At 38.4% G+C, this 15,098-nt stretch overlaps 1 protein-coding gene and 1 long non-coding RNA gene across 2 annotated transcripts; both read left to right on the top strand.

Annotated features, from left to right (window-relative positions):
• Positions 1–748: 748 nt before the first annotated feature.
• LOC148914291 (uncharacterized) lies at positions 749–1,373 on the top strand. Its single transcript, XR_016123107.1, has 2 exons — positions 749–975; positions 1,133–1,373. It is a non-coding gene; the product is annotated as an uncharacterized LOC148914291 (long non-coding RNA).
• Positions 1,374–6,726: 5,353 nt separating this feature from the next.
• On the top strand, positions 6,727–14,157 carry LOC148914290 (uncharacterized). The gene is made up of 9 exons (XM_089043746.1): positions 6,727–7,321; positions 7,454–7,859; positions 8,055–8,771; positions 8,830–9,011; positions 9,798–10,072; positions 10,180–10,351; positions 10,547–11,377; positions 13,213–13,386; positions 13,523–14,157. The coding sequence occupies exons 1-9, from the start codon at positions 6,727–6,729 to the stop codon at positions 14,155–14,157; spliced, it is 3,987 nt and encodes a 1,328-aa protein (XP_088899872.1).
• The last annotated feature ends 941 nt before the right edge of the window (positions 14,158–15,098 follow it).

Below are 15,098 nucleotides of genomic sequence, written 5' to 3'. Positions count from 1 at the left end.
TACCTCGTAATGGAAGTTTGAAGACTAGTACATTCATGTACCATTTACAATAAGAAAAAACCTTAAATTATTTATATATATAAAAAATCACTTTAAGTTCATGTGGTTTCAATTTTGGCAAGTTGATCCATGTAGTTTGATTTTCATTGAAATTCAAGGACATATTCAAATTTCCATCCAATTTGACACGTCCAAATTTCAGTCCAATTTCATGATGGAGTAAGCACATGCCCCTCACGTAGAGTTAAATCAGTATGCCATGACGAGATGAGCCACTTCTGCCACTTCTGCCACCTCTAAATCAAAATTTTCTCACTATGATCCATTGATCGAAATCTCAACCCAAGAGTCTAAATTTTTGAAGAGCTCTTATGAAATAGGAAGAGATTTAGCCAAGTAGTAAGGTAGATAACACGAGTAGACAGAAATACCCCTATACGGGAAGAGCACATGCTTACAACATTAGGGAGTTGGAAAGAAATTTCGACGTGTTCTTGAATTGCGAACTTATCAGAAGGACCAAAGTGGAACATCAGAAAAGCTACAAGAACTAAAAGGTGACACTTTGGTCCACTTTGGTCCTTCTGATGTTCCACTTGCATTGTTTTGCTGGGACGGGTCAGGGCCTTAATTGCAAGTTAAGGAATGTAAGTTCTTTTATTTTTCAGTCTAGATATATAATCAATTGAATGAACCATGTCCATTCAATAAGTGTTTTAAATTCTATTTCAAAGAATGTGTTCTACCTGTTCTTGCTGATAAACATGAAATGCTCCTTATTTTTATTCTCCTCATAATATGTACTGAAACGTTTGCTTTACATATTTTGTGGAACTTTCGGTCCATTTTTTCAAGCAGTGATCCAGCTCACGGTTTACAAGTCAACCTTCTGATCCTCGAAGAGAATTAGGATCTTGGGATTACTGTAACACGGTACTTCTACCAACAACATGATTCTGAACTTCCAGCTCGCAGGTTTGTGATGCATGTTTAGATCCTGAACACGGGCTGTTCATCCAAAGTTTAATAAGAGTTGGTTTTATCCCTTTGTTAGGTTAGGTTGGCTATTGCCATTTTGTTGCCATTGTCCCAAATTCATGTCTCCAAATGAAGATATGTCGTCATTTTTCAGGTTGATGACTGTATAGGGCAGCTTGTAGCCCAAATGTAGAGTTCTTTGTAACAATCTTGTAGCTAAGAGCCTGACAATGGCAGTCTGGTCTCCCATCAAAATTTGACGCGGTCGAATGTGCATATTTGTTGTATAATGTTGTATCATGTAGAGTTTTTGTTTTCTTTTTCTATATGTAAGCATGCAATAAGCATGCAACGTATAGCCATAATTGAAGAAGAGTTTTCTTACAGTTTTTTAATCCGTGCAGCTTATCATGTAAGCTATAGTTGGCCGTCTTTGCATATAGCTGCAAGTTTATTTACTAGGACTTGTACTTCAAAACATCAGTTGCTTTCTTTTTGTCCGAAGTGGAGGGAGTTGACTTTGCTATGTTTTTGCACCAACAAAAAAGAGTGTTTTACTTGCATTCTTTTTCAGGTGCCTTTTTAGGGGCCCTTGGGGCTTCCTAGAAAAGTACTTGGCAGTGCTTCTTAAAAAAACGCTTTATTAAATTTATGAAGGAACACGTGCTTGGTAGATGCTTCTCCAGAAATTTTTATGACTCAGAACACTTTTTAAGTTTTCATGTCAAACATTGTCAGAACTGATTTTAGTTGTCATTCTTCTTTTAGGTCTTATAGAAGTAGTCTCAAACAAGCTTGACCATTATTGATTGGCTAATTTGAAGTTGCATTTGAAATGCCTGAGGATTGGCATCTTTTGTCCTTAAATTGCAAAACTTAATAAACAACATGAGTTGAATGACTACAATTGAAAATATAAGAATGGAACTTAGCCCAAACTAGAAGGTTCAAAAGCATAATTTGGCCGACATTTTTTGTAAATTTATTTAGTAAGACAATGTGAATTCTTACATGCATGCATGATGGATGATGCATGGTATATATGATTCAATGTCTATGGGTAGCACTTAAAAGCTGATTTCAAGAAGCCAGGAATATTAGTTAAAATGCTGTAATTTGACTCAAGTGCAAGAACTGATATGATTAATTAGTACAATAAGACAGGATATATATGTTCGAAAAGCTCATAATGGTCCCCAAGAATGCTTCTCAATTATCTTGTAAAGAATTCCTCCTCGTAGACAAATGGCATTTTGACACGTATTTCATTAAAATTACAAAAAATAAATAAATTATACAAATATATCAAACTGCGATTTTTCTAAAAGAAAGAAGAACTCATTACATGTAATGAGCCAACTATTTTCCCTCCGCTCATGTTCTCATGCATCTACCTCTCTCTCAAGTGAAATCTTCAATAAACCACGTACTGATCGAAGCCAAGTCATCTGAACCCAGATTAGAGGGACCAAAATCAGAGAGTTAATCTCTTCATTCCACCACCCAAGAAGTGTGTCAAAATATTGATCAAGATAAGCCTTAATTTATAATCTCAACGTTGAAGTAAATATTAATTTATTTGTCCAAAATTGAGTGAGTTTTATGGTCAAAGTTATACACTAAATTCAAGATGAGTCAGATGCATCTGCTGGTGCTGGGCAAAAGAAAAACGAAATGATTTTTCTCATATAGTTATGGCCATGCATGCTTGCACTGCTGTGTTCGAATAAAAGTTTGATAACATCTCTCTCCGCTTGTTAATTGTGCTTTAAATTTCAAACCCTAAATATTATTGGTTAACAACTCATTTATTTTTTTAGTACAAGCGATAGTCTAAACTAGAGGAGAGAAGTTTCTCACACACGCAACTGATGCCATGGGGTTAACAACTAATTACAAGGGAGAATCAGAAAATGGAAAAAGAGATCTTCAGCATGACCACAGTTTGATCACTCTTTCATTGAATAACAAACTTGGAGTAGCCATAGATAATAACTAGCTAATTTATCAGGCAACAAACTAATTTACATAATATTATTAATTACAATATATATATATATATATATGTGGCTAATTAAGGAAGAGAGTTGGTATAGATGTAGTCCTCATCCTCAAAACCATTTTCTTTTGACCCACTATCTCCTTCTTTGCAATGAGCGCCCTTTCTTCTACAATGATCTGCTCTTCCCTACACAAAACATCAAACATAAGAGGCAACTGGTTAAGTCCAAACTTTTAAAAGAGTTTCCACAGAGAGAGAGAGAGAGAGAGAGAGAGAGAGAGAGAGACGAGCTTATGCACTAAAGTACTAACCGCATTGAAAGAGTTTCCAGATCTCACCCTCAGCTCATTGGGCTGCACTTTCCCACGGACAAGCAGTACAAAATAAAATGAAAAAACCAGAAACACAGCCAGTTTTGAGAATCTCATTGTACTTGATTGGTTAATTTTGAACCCTGTAATTTATGGAGGATGTTCAAATATTATGATGAGCAAGTACTCTTTTCTGTATAAAGATCATCCAGCCCCTTCCTGAAAGCTTCTTGGTGCATGCAATTTTCAATTCACTCTCCAAGAAGAGCTAATATTTATTATGATTTCTATATACATTTATAATATAAGAGCTTTTAGTAAGGTTTATCTTCTTTTGACCTGTCCCCTGATTCCTGGGCAAAAAGTTCGACCTTCAAAGATCATGTGGGAGAGAGGGGAAGAGGGGGTGCAAGGCAGTGGTCACACTTGTTTTGCGTCCAAGATGCCTCACTTGTCATCACTTGCTCTGGCTGCTATACATCCACTTTGTACTTCATTTTGTAGTGATTTTCTGCTATCCATTTTGTCCTCATAATTTATTGTGATTTACTCACCCAACACCGACATCCATGGTTAGAAAAGTTGATATAGATCCAAAAATTCAACCAAGAGTTGAGTTTAATCCACACATTTGTTGTCATTGATACAAGGTAACCAAACATTTAATTAGGACTTAGATTTAAGAACCTCTATTTTTTTTAAAAGGAGTAAATTAAATAGTGGATCATCTAAGGATCTTTAAACCATACAAATCAAAATTCAAACTAAGTATAATTTAGAAACATTGCCAAACTAGATAGTGGGAGGAAATCGTTTGCCCCTTTTTAGAAAGTGCATTCGCTACCATATTGGCTTCTTGATAGACGTCGCCAATTCTGACTTCCTGAAATTTGTGTAGCAAATCCTGCATGTCCTAAAAAATGGAGAGCCGCGTCCACAGAATCTGTGCCTTGTGCAACAAGATTTGTATAGGTACCTTTGATTCCCCTTCCACTTCAATCTTCTTATGGTAAGTGTTGTGCCCATTTAAGAGCATGTTTTAACGCCAAAACTACTTCTGCTTGTAAAACGGAGGTGTATCCAAGGTGCAGTTAGTTTTTTGTATTTTGTTTTGCCATCTCAACGAGCCTCATGTTGTATATGTATTTTAATAATCTGAATTTTTGACGGGTGTTGCTGTTGTTGACCTCTAAATATTTTCGGCCATGTGATCAGTTATTTTCAAAATAAAACAATCAAGCGGTCTAAGCGGATTTGGTGACAAAGATGTCCTTCTTTAATTGTGTGTGCATGGCGTGCCAGTACCATAGTCACAAGTAGTCATGTGTAAAAATGGGTGCTGATATCTTGACTTATTTTCAACTGAGGCTCGTTGGTGGAGATAGGAACATATTCTCGGTCGCAAGGTTCTAGGCCTTAACCACAAGGCCTTTAGAATGAGCGCGTGGTTAGATATAGTCTCACGGAGCTTGATAACTTGGTGGTGGCACTAGGCTCGGTAGCTCTGTGGTTTTAAATGGCTTAAGAAATGCGGGTATCTCAAGCAATTTGGATGGATTAGGTGGTGCTTAAGAATTGACTTTGTAACCAACAAACAAAGAAAATCTTGTTGATATATGAAATGAATGATTGAAATGGGGATTGCCCAAGAACTTAGAATGGCTTCTGAGTCCTCTTTAATGAGAGTTACACTATTTTCTAAGGAAAAGCATTAATATATTTGAACTACATGATTAAAGATAAAAGGGTACATTTGAGCAGCCGTTGGGTTTGATTTTTTTGACTCGTTGTTGTAGAAATAGCAACCTAAAAATTAAGCAACTATATGCGCGTTTTAACTCGCAAGTGCACAAGATCAGACAAATAGTATAGAAAGCAAATACGAGATTATTCCCACGAGGATTGGATTAATATGTGTTTAAAATTATTAATTTCCTAGAACTACTAACTAAATGGCACAAACTAAGAATGCAAAAGTGAAAGAAAACCCTAAAAAAAACTTATTTCAAAACCCGAAGATTTCTAATCAAAGTCAAGCAATACACAAAGGCACATGGTGTAGACAAGGTGTTCAAAAGGATGATTTTAAGATGATATTTGTTAATGTATGGTTTTTACTATTTTCTTTTGGCTTCCCTTGACAACTTTGTAATAGGATGTGTAATGTAATTTATCAAGCTCAAGTCTAGATTAGGGAAAACTTTTATTGGTGCTCTTCTCTAATCTCTGCTCTATGGTGGCTCAAGCAATTTGACAAAGGTATTGAGCATTGCATATCATTACATTAAACAGTCTTCATAAAATGATGACTAGTCATCCGTTTCTCAGATGACTAGTCATCCTTGTTTCCAGCTGGATAACAAACTGTTTTGTCCTATTCTTCTTTCTCTCTCTCTGCTGCCAAGTGGGTTTCCTGACCTAACGATTTTGTGGGTCTGTATAGGCCACGAGATTTCTCATTTGGTGTGGTCTCTTTTCGGGTGGAAGTTTTGGAAAGTTTGGCTTGCCTTCTTTCGCTTCTCCTTCCACGAGAGAACCATGATTTCATCTATGAGTTTTTCCAATTGATTTCTTTTTGAAAAACTGCATTTGAAACACAAATCTGCATCTAGCTATTTGAATCATTCTATCATTTATATCTAGGTCGGATTCAAGATTGATTTCTTCAAGAGTATGGTTTCTTGAAGAAATTGGTCTTTCTCCTTTGAATCCAAATTGGTTTTGTTTTGTGTTGGAGCTTGCAAGCTAGTGCCATGGAATGAACGAGCTGGAGAAGGAGCTGCCATTGCCATGAAGGACTGAGCTTCAAGCTTTGCTAAGTTGGAGAAGAAGATTGCACAAAGGAGGTATTGCTCATATTCCTAAATAGACCTAGGTGCTTCTTGAGCTTGGTTGTGTTTCCTTTGTAAGAATCTTTTTCTACTTAGTGGAATGCCTGGTCGGTTGATGACTCCCAGTTTTTCCCAATGGTGGGTTTCTGGGTGAACAAAATTTGTTTTGCATATCTGTAATTTTTCTGGGTTTGTGTTCTTGGTGGTTGACTAGTCATCTGTATCTGCTGTTTGATGATTACATGATAATGATGATTTCACACACTTTCACCATAGTTGTTGCTAGCACAGGGGATGCCTAGATTGACGGGTCCTTCTGAGTGCCTAGGTTGTCACTAGTAATCTTCTAGGACTGCAGGTACATTGTGGCATGCTCTGTGCATTCTATTGGTTGCGATTGTTTCTTGACTAGTAGTTGACTAGTCATATGCGTATTTGGTCTAGGTTTAAAGTGTGTGAAGCTTGCTGTGTTGTTGTGTCTTGTTTGTGTGATTAAGTTTACCCCTTGTCACCTAAGTACCATTTTCAATTGGTATCAGAGCTTCAGCTCTTAACAAAAATAGAGAGATCCTAGGATTTGTTTTGGTGTTTAGGTGTGCTCACTATGGAAAGGGATCGAGTTGCTGGATCTTGCAACTCCCCTCCCTATTTTGACGGCAATAACTATGCTGCATGGAGAGAAAAATTTGAGATATTCCTTGATGCTCTTGATGAGTATGCAAGTGGATATCTCACAAAAGAGTGGGCTGCTCCAGTCAAGACTGTTGAGGGTGAGCTTGTGTCCAAGCCTAGGTCAGAATGGACTGAAGCTGAGGTGTTTGCTGCATATTCGAACAAGAAGGCCAGAAATGCCTTAGTTACAGCTTTGTCTAGCACACAATTTGCACATATACAACACATCCCTAACGCTAAACAAGCTTGGGATAAACTAAGGGTAGTTCATGAAGGGGATGACCAAGTTAGAACCCTAAAACTTCAGATGGTGCTTGCACAATTTGAAGAACTTAGGATGTCTGAATCTGAGTCTATTTCTGAGTTCTATGGAAGAGTTGAGATGATCACAAATGAAGCCATGAGTCTAGGTCAACCCATTGAAGAGCTTCTTGTTGTTCAGAAAATTCTTCGTGTTCTACCATCTAGGTTTAGAGCAAAGAAAACCGCAATCATGGAGGTCCAAAATTTAAATGAAATTAAGCTTGGCAAGCTTGTAGGAAAATTGAAAACCTATGAGATGGAATTGAATATGGAAGAAAATGACTCCAAAAAATCAAAAAATGTTGCACTTCAAGGAGTGCATGTTTCCTCTCCGAAAGGTGGTGATAAATCCTCAGGTTTTGAGGATGAGATGGCCTTGTTTGTCAAAAAATTTAGGAGAATTCTTAAGGATAAGGGAAAGTTTGCTAGAGAGGGCAGCTCTGGTAGTGAGAAAAATTTTAGACCATCAACTGATCGGTTTAATGAGAGGAATAAGGATGTCAAACCTTTCACGAAAGATTTTAGAAAATCTGTCAAGTGCTTCACATGTGGAGGCATAGGACACTATGCTGCTGACTGTGCAAACAATCAGAAAAAATACTCAAAAGGAAAGGACAAGGCCATGAAAGTGAGCTGGAGTGAGAGTGAAATTGAAGGCTCTCAAGATGATTCATCTTCCTCTGATGATGATGACCAACATGTTGCCTTTGTTGCCTCTGTACAGCCCATGTCTGATGAATCTGATTCTGAGTCAGATGACCTGTCATACGAGTCATTAGGAAGAAAATATGATTGTTTGTTTAAAGAGACCCTGTCCTTGAAAGAAGAGAGCCTCAAACTTGAGGCAAATAAACAAGATCTTCAACATGAAATTCTCATCTTAAAAGAAACCAAAAAGGAGTTGAGTGACAAATTTGAGTCTCTAGAAAAAGAAATTGATGCTCTTGTGTCAATTAGGAGTAACCTCGAGAACCAAGTTAATGTGCTCAAGGAAAGTAACATTGGTTTCCAGAACTCAAACAAACAGCTCCTAGGTGAATTGAATGAAGCAAATAGGAAGATTATATCTATGACCATTGGTGCATCAAAAATTGACAAAATGTTGAATATGGGAAAACTTCATGGGGACAAAGGTGGTCTTGGATTTAATCACTTTGGTTCTAGTTTGTCTAGTTCTACCACTAAGTTTGTCAAATCCAAAATCCAGTCACGATTCCTCTTGATGTTCAGAGTTGTCAAGAAACCTAAGTTTGTTCCAACTTGTCACAGGTGTGGGTTGACTGGTCATATTCGACCAGTCTGTCATATGTATAGCAAAGATAAGACCAGAAAATTGTCTCAAAAATCTAAAAGGAATCCCAGATCTTTGCAAGATCAAGTTGATCATTTGCTGAATGAGGTCACTAAGATAGCCAAACTTGTCTCCCTCAAAATGAGTTCTCCTATTGTGCCTAAGTCTACTTGGATTGCAAGAGGTCATACAAAATCTCTTGTTGTGCTAAATGCTTTTGCTGCTTCAAATATCAACTCTTGGTATTTTGATAGTGGTTGTTCCAAACATATGTCTGGAGATAAAAATGTTTTCTCATCTCTCAGCCCCTTTGATGGAGGCACTGTGACTTTTGGTGGAGGTCATAGATCTCAAGTTGTTGGAAAAGTCTGTTTGTATCCCTGGTCTGCCCGAGCTTAAGAATGTTAGATTTGTTGAGGGTCTCACATCCAATCTCATTAGTGTAAGTCAGCTGTGTGATGATGGAATAGTAGAAGTCAGATTCTCCAAGCATGGCTGCAAAATCATTGGAAAAGGTGGAAATGAGATTGTGAGCGTGGCAAGGTCTAGGGACAATTGCTTCTGCATTGATGGTGTCAACGATGCAAAAGAAATTGTTTGCAACAAGGTTGTAAATGAAACAAGTATTTTGTGGCATCAAAGGCTTGGACATGTTAATTTTAGAGACTTACATAAATTGTCCAGGAGAGAGCTAGTAAGTGGCTTACCAAAGCTGGAAAAATCTGATGAGCATGTTTGTGAAGGATGTCAATTAGGCAAACAAGTCAGAGTGTCACACAAAAAGGTCAAACACATTCAAACAAATGTAATTCTAGAACTTGTTCACATGGATCTTGTTGGTCCTATTCAAACCGTGTCCCTTGGTGGAAAGAAATATATTCTTGTCATGGTGGATGATTTCTCTAGGTTTACTTGGGTCTCATTTCTACGTGAGAAATCTGAAACTTTTCAAAGGTTTAAGTCTGTTTGTCATCTTTTGCAAAAAGAGAAGATGACCAGTCATCTGCCTCTTGTTAGAATTAGAACAGACCATGGCTCAATTCGAGAATTCTGGCAGTTTCAAATTTTGCGAAGAGATGGGAATTAAACATGAGTTCTCTGCACCTATTACACCCACAAAATGGTGTTGTGGAGAGAAAGAATAGAGTGCTTGTAGAGATGGCAAGGGTGATGCTAAATAGCAAAAATCTTGCTAAACACTTTTGGGTGAAGCTGTCACAAGATAACTTGTTACATCTCAAGCAGGGTATTTGTGAGGTCTGGTACCAAACAAACTCCCTATGAGATTTGGAAAGGAAAGAAGCCTAATGTGTCATATTTTAAGGTCTTTGGTAGCACATGCTATATTTTGAGAGATAGGGAGCATCTTGCTAAGTTTGATTCTAAGTGTGATAAGGGAATCTTTCTAGGGTATTCCACTTCTAGCCGAGCCTATAGAGTGTACAATTGTAGGTCCAGAACCATCATTGAATCCATAAATGTCACTATTGATGATTTTGCTGCCTCTATAGAGATGGCATTAGATGAGGATGGTCTTTTTCCTCCTCCTCCACTTGTGCAAGAATCTCCAGGTCTGGATCTTGTGGTTGACCTGTCAACTTTTGAAAATTCTGTCCCGGTTGACTGTCAACCCCTTCCACTTCTAGTTCCATCCCTCTCCGGTGTGCCTCTCATACTGATCATAGTTCTCTCACTCCATCTGCGAGTGTCATTATTGGCCCTCTTAATCAAGGAGTGAGAACTAGGAAACAACTTGCTCAAGAAATTAGCCATGTGTGTTATGTTTCCAAGGAAGAGCCTAGAAATGTGAAAGAAGCCTTGCACCATGGTGAATGGTTTCTTGCAATGCAGGAAGAATTAAATCAATTTGTGAGAAATGATGTTTGGTACCTTGTTCCAAGACCAGTCCACACAAATGTCATAGGCACTAAGTGGATTTTCAAGAATAAAACCGATGAACAAGGTAATGTGGTGAGAAATAAGGCTAGATTGGTTGCTCAAGGATACACTCAAATGGAAGGCATTGACTTTGATGAAACTTTGCCCTCAAGCACGTTTAGAATCAGTTAGATTGCTTCTTGCCATTGCTTGTCATTTGAAATTTAAACTTTATCAAATGGATGTCAAAACCGCCTTTTGAATGGTGTCCTAAATGAAGAGGTCTATGTTGAGCAGCCAAAGGGTTTTGAAGATCCACATCATCCAAATGATGTGTTTCGTTTAAAAAAGGCTCTCTATGGTTTGAAACAAGCTCCTAGAGCATGGTATGAGAGGTTATCCTCTCATCTTCTAGGAAATGGGTATGTTCGAGGGTCCGTTGATAAAACATTGTTTGTGAAAAGGTTTAAAAAGGATGTCTTAATTGCTCAAGTGTATGTTGATGATATTGTGGTTGGTTCTACCTCTGATTTGCATGTTCAAGATTTTATTCATGTCATGACTAGTGAATTTGAAATGAGTCTTGTCGGTGAGCTTAATTATTTCTTAGGTCTCCAAATTAAACAGAGCCATGATGGGATCTTTGTATCCCAATCTAAATATGCAAAGAATCTTGTGACAAAATTTGGTTTGGAAGGTGCCAAATCTGCAAGAACTCCGATGAGCACTAGTGCTAAGATTCATAGAGACTTGCATGGCAAAAGTGTGGATCAAACTCTCTATAGAAGCATGATAGGAAGTCTTCTCTACTTGACTGCTAGTAGACCTGACATTTCTTTTAGTGTTGGTGTATGTGCTCGGTTTCAAAGTGACCCAAAAGAGTCTCACTTGTTTGCTGTTAAGAGAATTATAAAATATGTGAGTGGGACTAGTGAGTTTGGGTTGTGGTATACCTATGACACTTGTGTCAATCTTGTTGGGTATAGTGATGCCGATTGGGCAGGTTGTAGTGATGATAGGAAAAGCACTTCCGGGGGGGTTTTCTATGTAGGCAACAATCTTGTTGCTTGGCATAAAAAAGAGTCTGTCTCCTTATCCACTCTGAAGCAGAGTATGTTGCTGCTGGGAGTTGTTGTACTCAACTCCTTTGGATGCGACAAATGTTGGAAGACTATGGTCTTGCTCAATCATGTTTTCTAATCTATTGTGACAACATGAGTGCCATTGATATTTCAAAAAATCCTGTTCAACACTCTAGGACTAAGCATATCGACATTCGGCACCATTTTATTAGAGATCTTGTGGAAGACAAAATTTTATCTTTGGAATTTGTTCCCTCGGAAAAACAGCTAGCAGATATACTCACCAAGGCCTTGGACTTTCAGAAACATGGAACACTGAGGCAATCCATTGGCCTTTGTTCCATTGATTGATTAGCTAGTCTGCTCCTTGTCTTCAGCACGCTCCAAACAGTTGACTAGTCATCTTGCTTGTCAGTTGTCTAGTCTAGTATGTCCTTTATTCATATCACTCATCTCTCGCTGGTATGCATCTTTGAATGTTTTTGTGCTTTGTTTGACTTGTGCATAATCCCTTTTTCTTGTTTTTGAGCTGTTAGTTGAGACCAAAATCTTGCTATCTTGTCCTCTTGGTGAGCCATGTATCTCGGCTTCATTTTGGACTGTTCTTGTTATTCTCTCTTAGCTGGTCTCACTCTCTTAGCCAATCTATTTCAAATTTAAATAAAAACAAAAAAAAAAAAAAAAAAAAGGGAAGTGTGACCAATGTAGTCACGGCTCTAGGAAGGTATAAGGTGTTTTGATTGAAGAATCTAGAGCAAAGAGCCGTAAAATTGGGCCATTCAAAGCACTTATGTTCGGGATGTGCAAGTACCACAAAATCAATCATCAAATATTTTGTCCATAGAGAGTGCTGATTTTTTGCTGTGAGCCCATACTATGATCATGTCTTAAGAATGCAGTGTGTACGTGTCTCTCCAAGAGAGATTAGATATCATCTCTTGTGTCCCTTGGCTCTAAACCTCCTTCTTTCCTAAATATGCCTTGTCTCTGAGCATGAATTGCATCTCATTGCGTGTCTCTCAGAGTTGATTGTCTATGTACACTGCATATGTTTTTAAACTATTCCTCTTTTTCATCTCTTTTTCTTCATGTGTTGAAGACTTGGTTTAGATTATTGTGCTAATGCCTCCTTGGTCACTTGATATATGTGCTGGTTCATGCTTATAATTTCATAATAATCATTTTTAAAAATTAAAAAAAAAAAAAAAAAGAGAACCAAAATCATGTCTTTCACAGGGTCGATATTATTTGGTGTTTGTCATAATGCTGGTTTAGTTGCCTAGTCATCTATGCTTATAGTTGCCTAGTCATCTATGCTTATGGTTGCCTAGTCATCTGGATGGTTTGCCTTGCTGTTCTTTCTCATATTGCATTAGTTGACTGGTCATCATATTGTGGTTGACTAGTCATCATACTTGTGATTGTCTAGTCATCCGGCTCTGCCTGTGCAAAGTTTGCCTGGGTTGACTAGTCATCTTGCTTGTGGTTGACTAGTCATCTGATTTGTTCCCTAACCGATGCGTCTTTTTTTTCATTTTTCGTTTTGGCGGTTTTTTTTTAATTTTGGTTCTAAGGTTCTTTTTTTAGGTCGTGTCGTTTACGCCTTTTTCCTTTTAGGTTTTTATTTTCCTCTTCTTCGTCGTTTCGTTTGCCTCCTATCTCTCTCTCTGTTCTCGTCAGTCTCGACTTCGTCTCCATTTCAGATTTTTCTCTCCCTCTCTCCTTGTTCGTGACCATGTCTTCCTCCAAGCCTCTCCACACTTACCACCCCTGCTCCAAATCAAAATCTCCTAACAGGTGGATTTCATTCCGTCAATTCCTAGGGTTCCTCGAACCCGTTCTTCTTCCTCTGTTCCTGTTGAAGGTTCCTCTTCTTTTGTGTCCTCTGAGGCTGCCTCCTTCTTTGATAAGGTTATCTCAAAGAGGAAATTCATTCCTGAGAGGACTTATCAATTTGATGCTGTTCCCTTGGCGGCTCAGGAGTCTGCAAATCAGATTTTGGAGCACTACCACCTTCAAGCCCTAAATTCTCTGTCTAGTAAGTTTAACATCCCTGTTGTTCAAGAATTTTACTCTAACTTTCCTACTGACCAATTCTAAGGAGTCCAAGTATCAGATTTTGGTTAGGTCAGTACCCATTACTCTGAAACCATCTGTTATCAATCGGGTCTTAGGTTTTCGATCATGCCCTGGTTTTGATTTTGCAAAATTTGCTCTTGCTTCTGCTGAATACTCTGTTGATCTTTTTAAATCCATGGCATACACTGATCAATCCTTGCCTTTGACCTCTAAAGGTCTGCCTATCAAGTCTTACCTGTCCCCTTTTTATAAATTTTTGTGGGATTTTATCCGTCATAATGTTCTCCCCACTGGGAACAATTCTAATCCCACTCTTGCTGCCTGCCAACTCATGATATCCATGGTGAATCATGATAAAATTCCCCTTGGTGATATCCTATATAATGCCATTCTTGGGAAAACCATTGGTCATGGTACCAAGCACAAGGGGACTCTTGTGTTTCCCTGTCTGATTCAGCGCCTTTGTGAGAAAAATGGGGTGGCATTTCTTGATTCCGATCAGTGGCATCCCCCCATTGCTCCTTATGGCAAGGCCTCTGCTGCCCTTAGCCAGAGAGTTTCCAGGACCTTTCTCACTTCTGTGTCGTCTTCCTCGAGAATGCCTCTCTCGAGCTCAGCTGGCTGCCAAGGAGGAGTATATCCAACATCTTTTGACCTCATTCCATCCACTTCGATTCACACTGCTGCCGCTGTCGCTGCGCAGATCCTCACCGCCTTCCGCCAGCGATGAGGACTCGGATGACTCTGTGGATTCTGGTGGCTCTTTGATCTTTTAGCTTGGTGCTGCTCTCGGCTGTGTCCTAGATAGGAAGATTACATCTAGATAGGTTGTGCATTTTGAAAAGGGGAGGTGTTTTGTAATCCCATTGTGAGTAGTCTGTGCATTTTGCTAGGGGGGTTTGTTTTTGTAAACACATTGTGGGTACTCTATGCATTGTGATAGGGGGAGTTGTTCTGTCCTATTTTGAACAACTGATATTTGACTAGTCATAACTCTATGTTCTGTACTGCTTTTAGACTATTGTTGGTTGACTAGTCATCCATCTATGAACATTTGCTGTTAATCTTGTTCCTAATTGCCTATCACTTTGTGGTTAATCTTTTTTATCTGGTGTTTCTATCTCTCTGCCTTTTTGCACTTTCCTTATCAACAAGGGGGAGAACACTCTCAACCCCACATTGCATAGTGTTTTAAAAATTTCTGTGATAATATGCTTGTTTTTGTGCTGGGAAGATTGGTTGTTCTTGCAGGTACCCTCACTTCATCATCTCCTTAGTCTCGGTTTTGGGTTGAGTGTTCTTAGAGAGTGTGTTGTCAAGGAAAGCCAAAAAGGGGGAGATTGTTAATGTATGGTTTTTACTATTTTCTTTTGGCTTCCCTTGACAACTTTGTAATAGGATGTGTAATGTAATTTATCAAGCTCAAGTCTAGATTAGGGAAAACTTTTATTGGTGCTCTTCTCTAATCTCTGCTCTATGGTGGCTCAAGCAATTTGACAAAGGTATTGAGCATTGCATATCATTACATTAAACAGTCTTCATAAAATGATGACTAGTCATCCGTTTCTCAGATGACTAGTCATCCTTGTTTCCAGCTGGATAACAAACTGTTTTGTCCTATTCTTCTTTCTCTCTCTCTGCTGCCAAGTGGGTTTCCTGACCTAACGATTT

Source organism: Prunus mume, unplaced genomic scaffold (genome assembly GCF_029339155.1).
Source record: "Prunus mume cultivar Tortuosa unplaced genomic scaffold, ASM2933915v1 scaffold22, whole genome shotgun sequence".
Lineage (NCBI taxonomy): Eukaryota > Viridiplantae > Streptophyta > Magnoliopsida > Rosales > Rosaceae > Prunus > Prunus mume.
The sequence above is the reverse complement of the archived record's forward strand: the minus strand, read 5'-3'. Positions and strand labels throughout refer to the sequence as shown.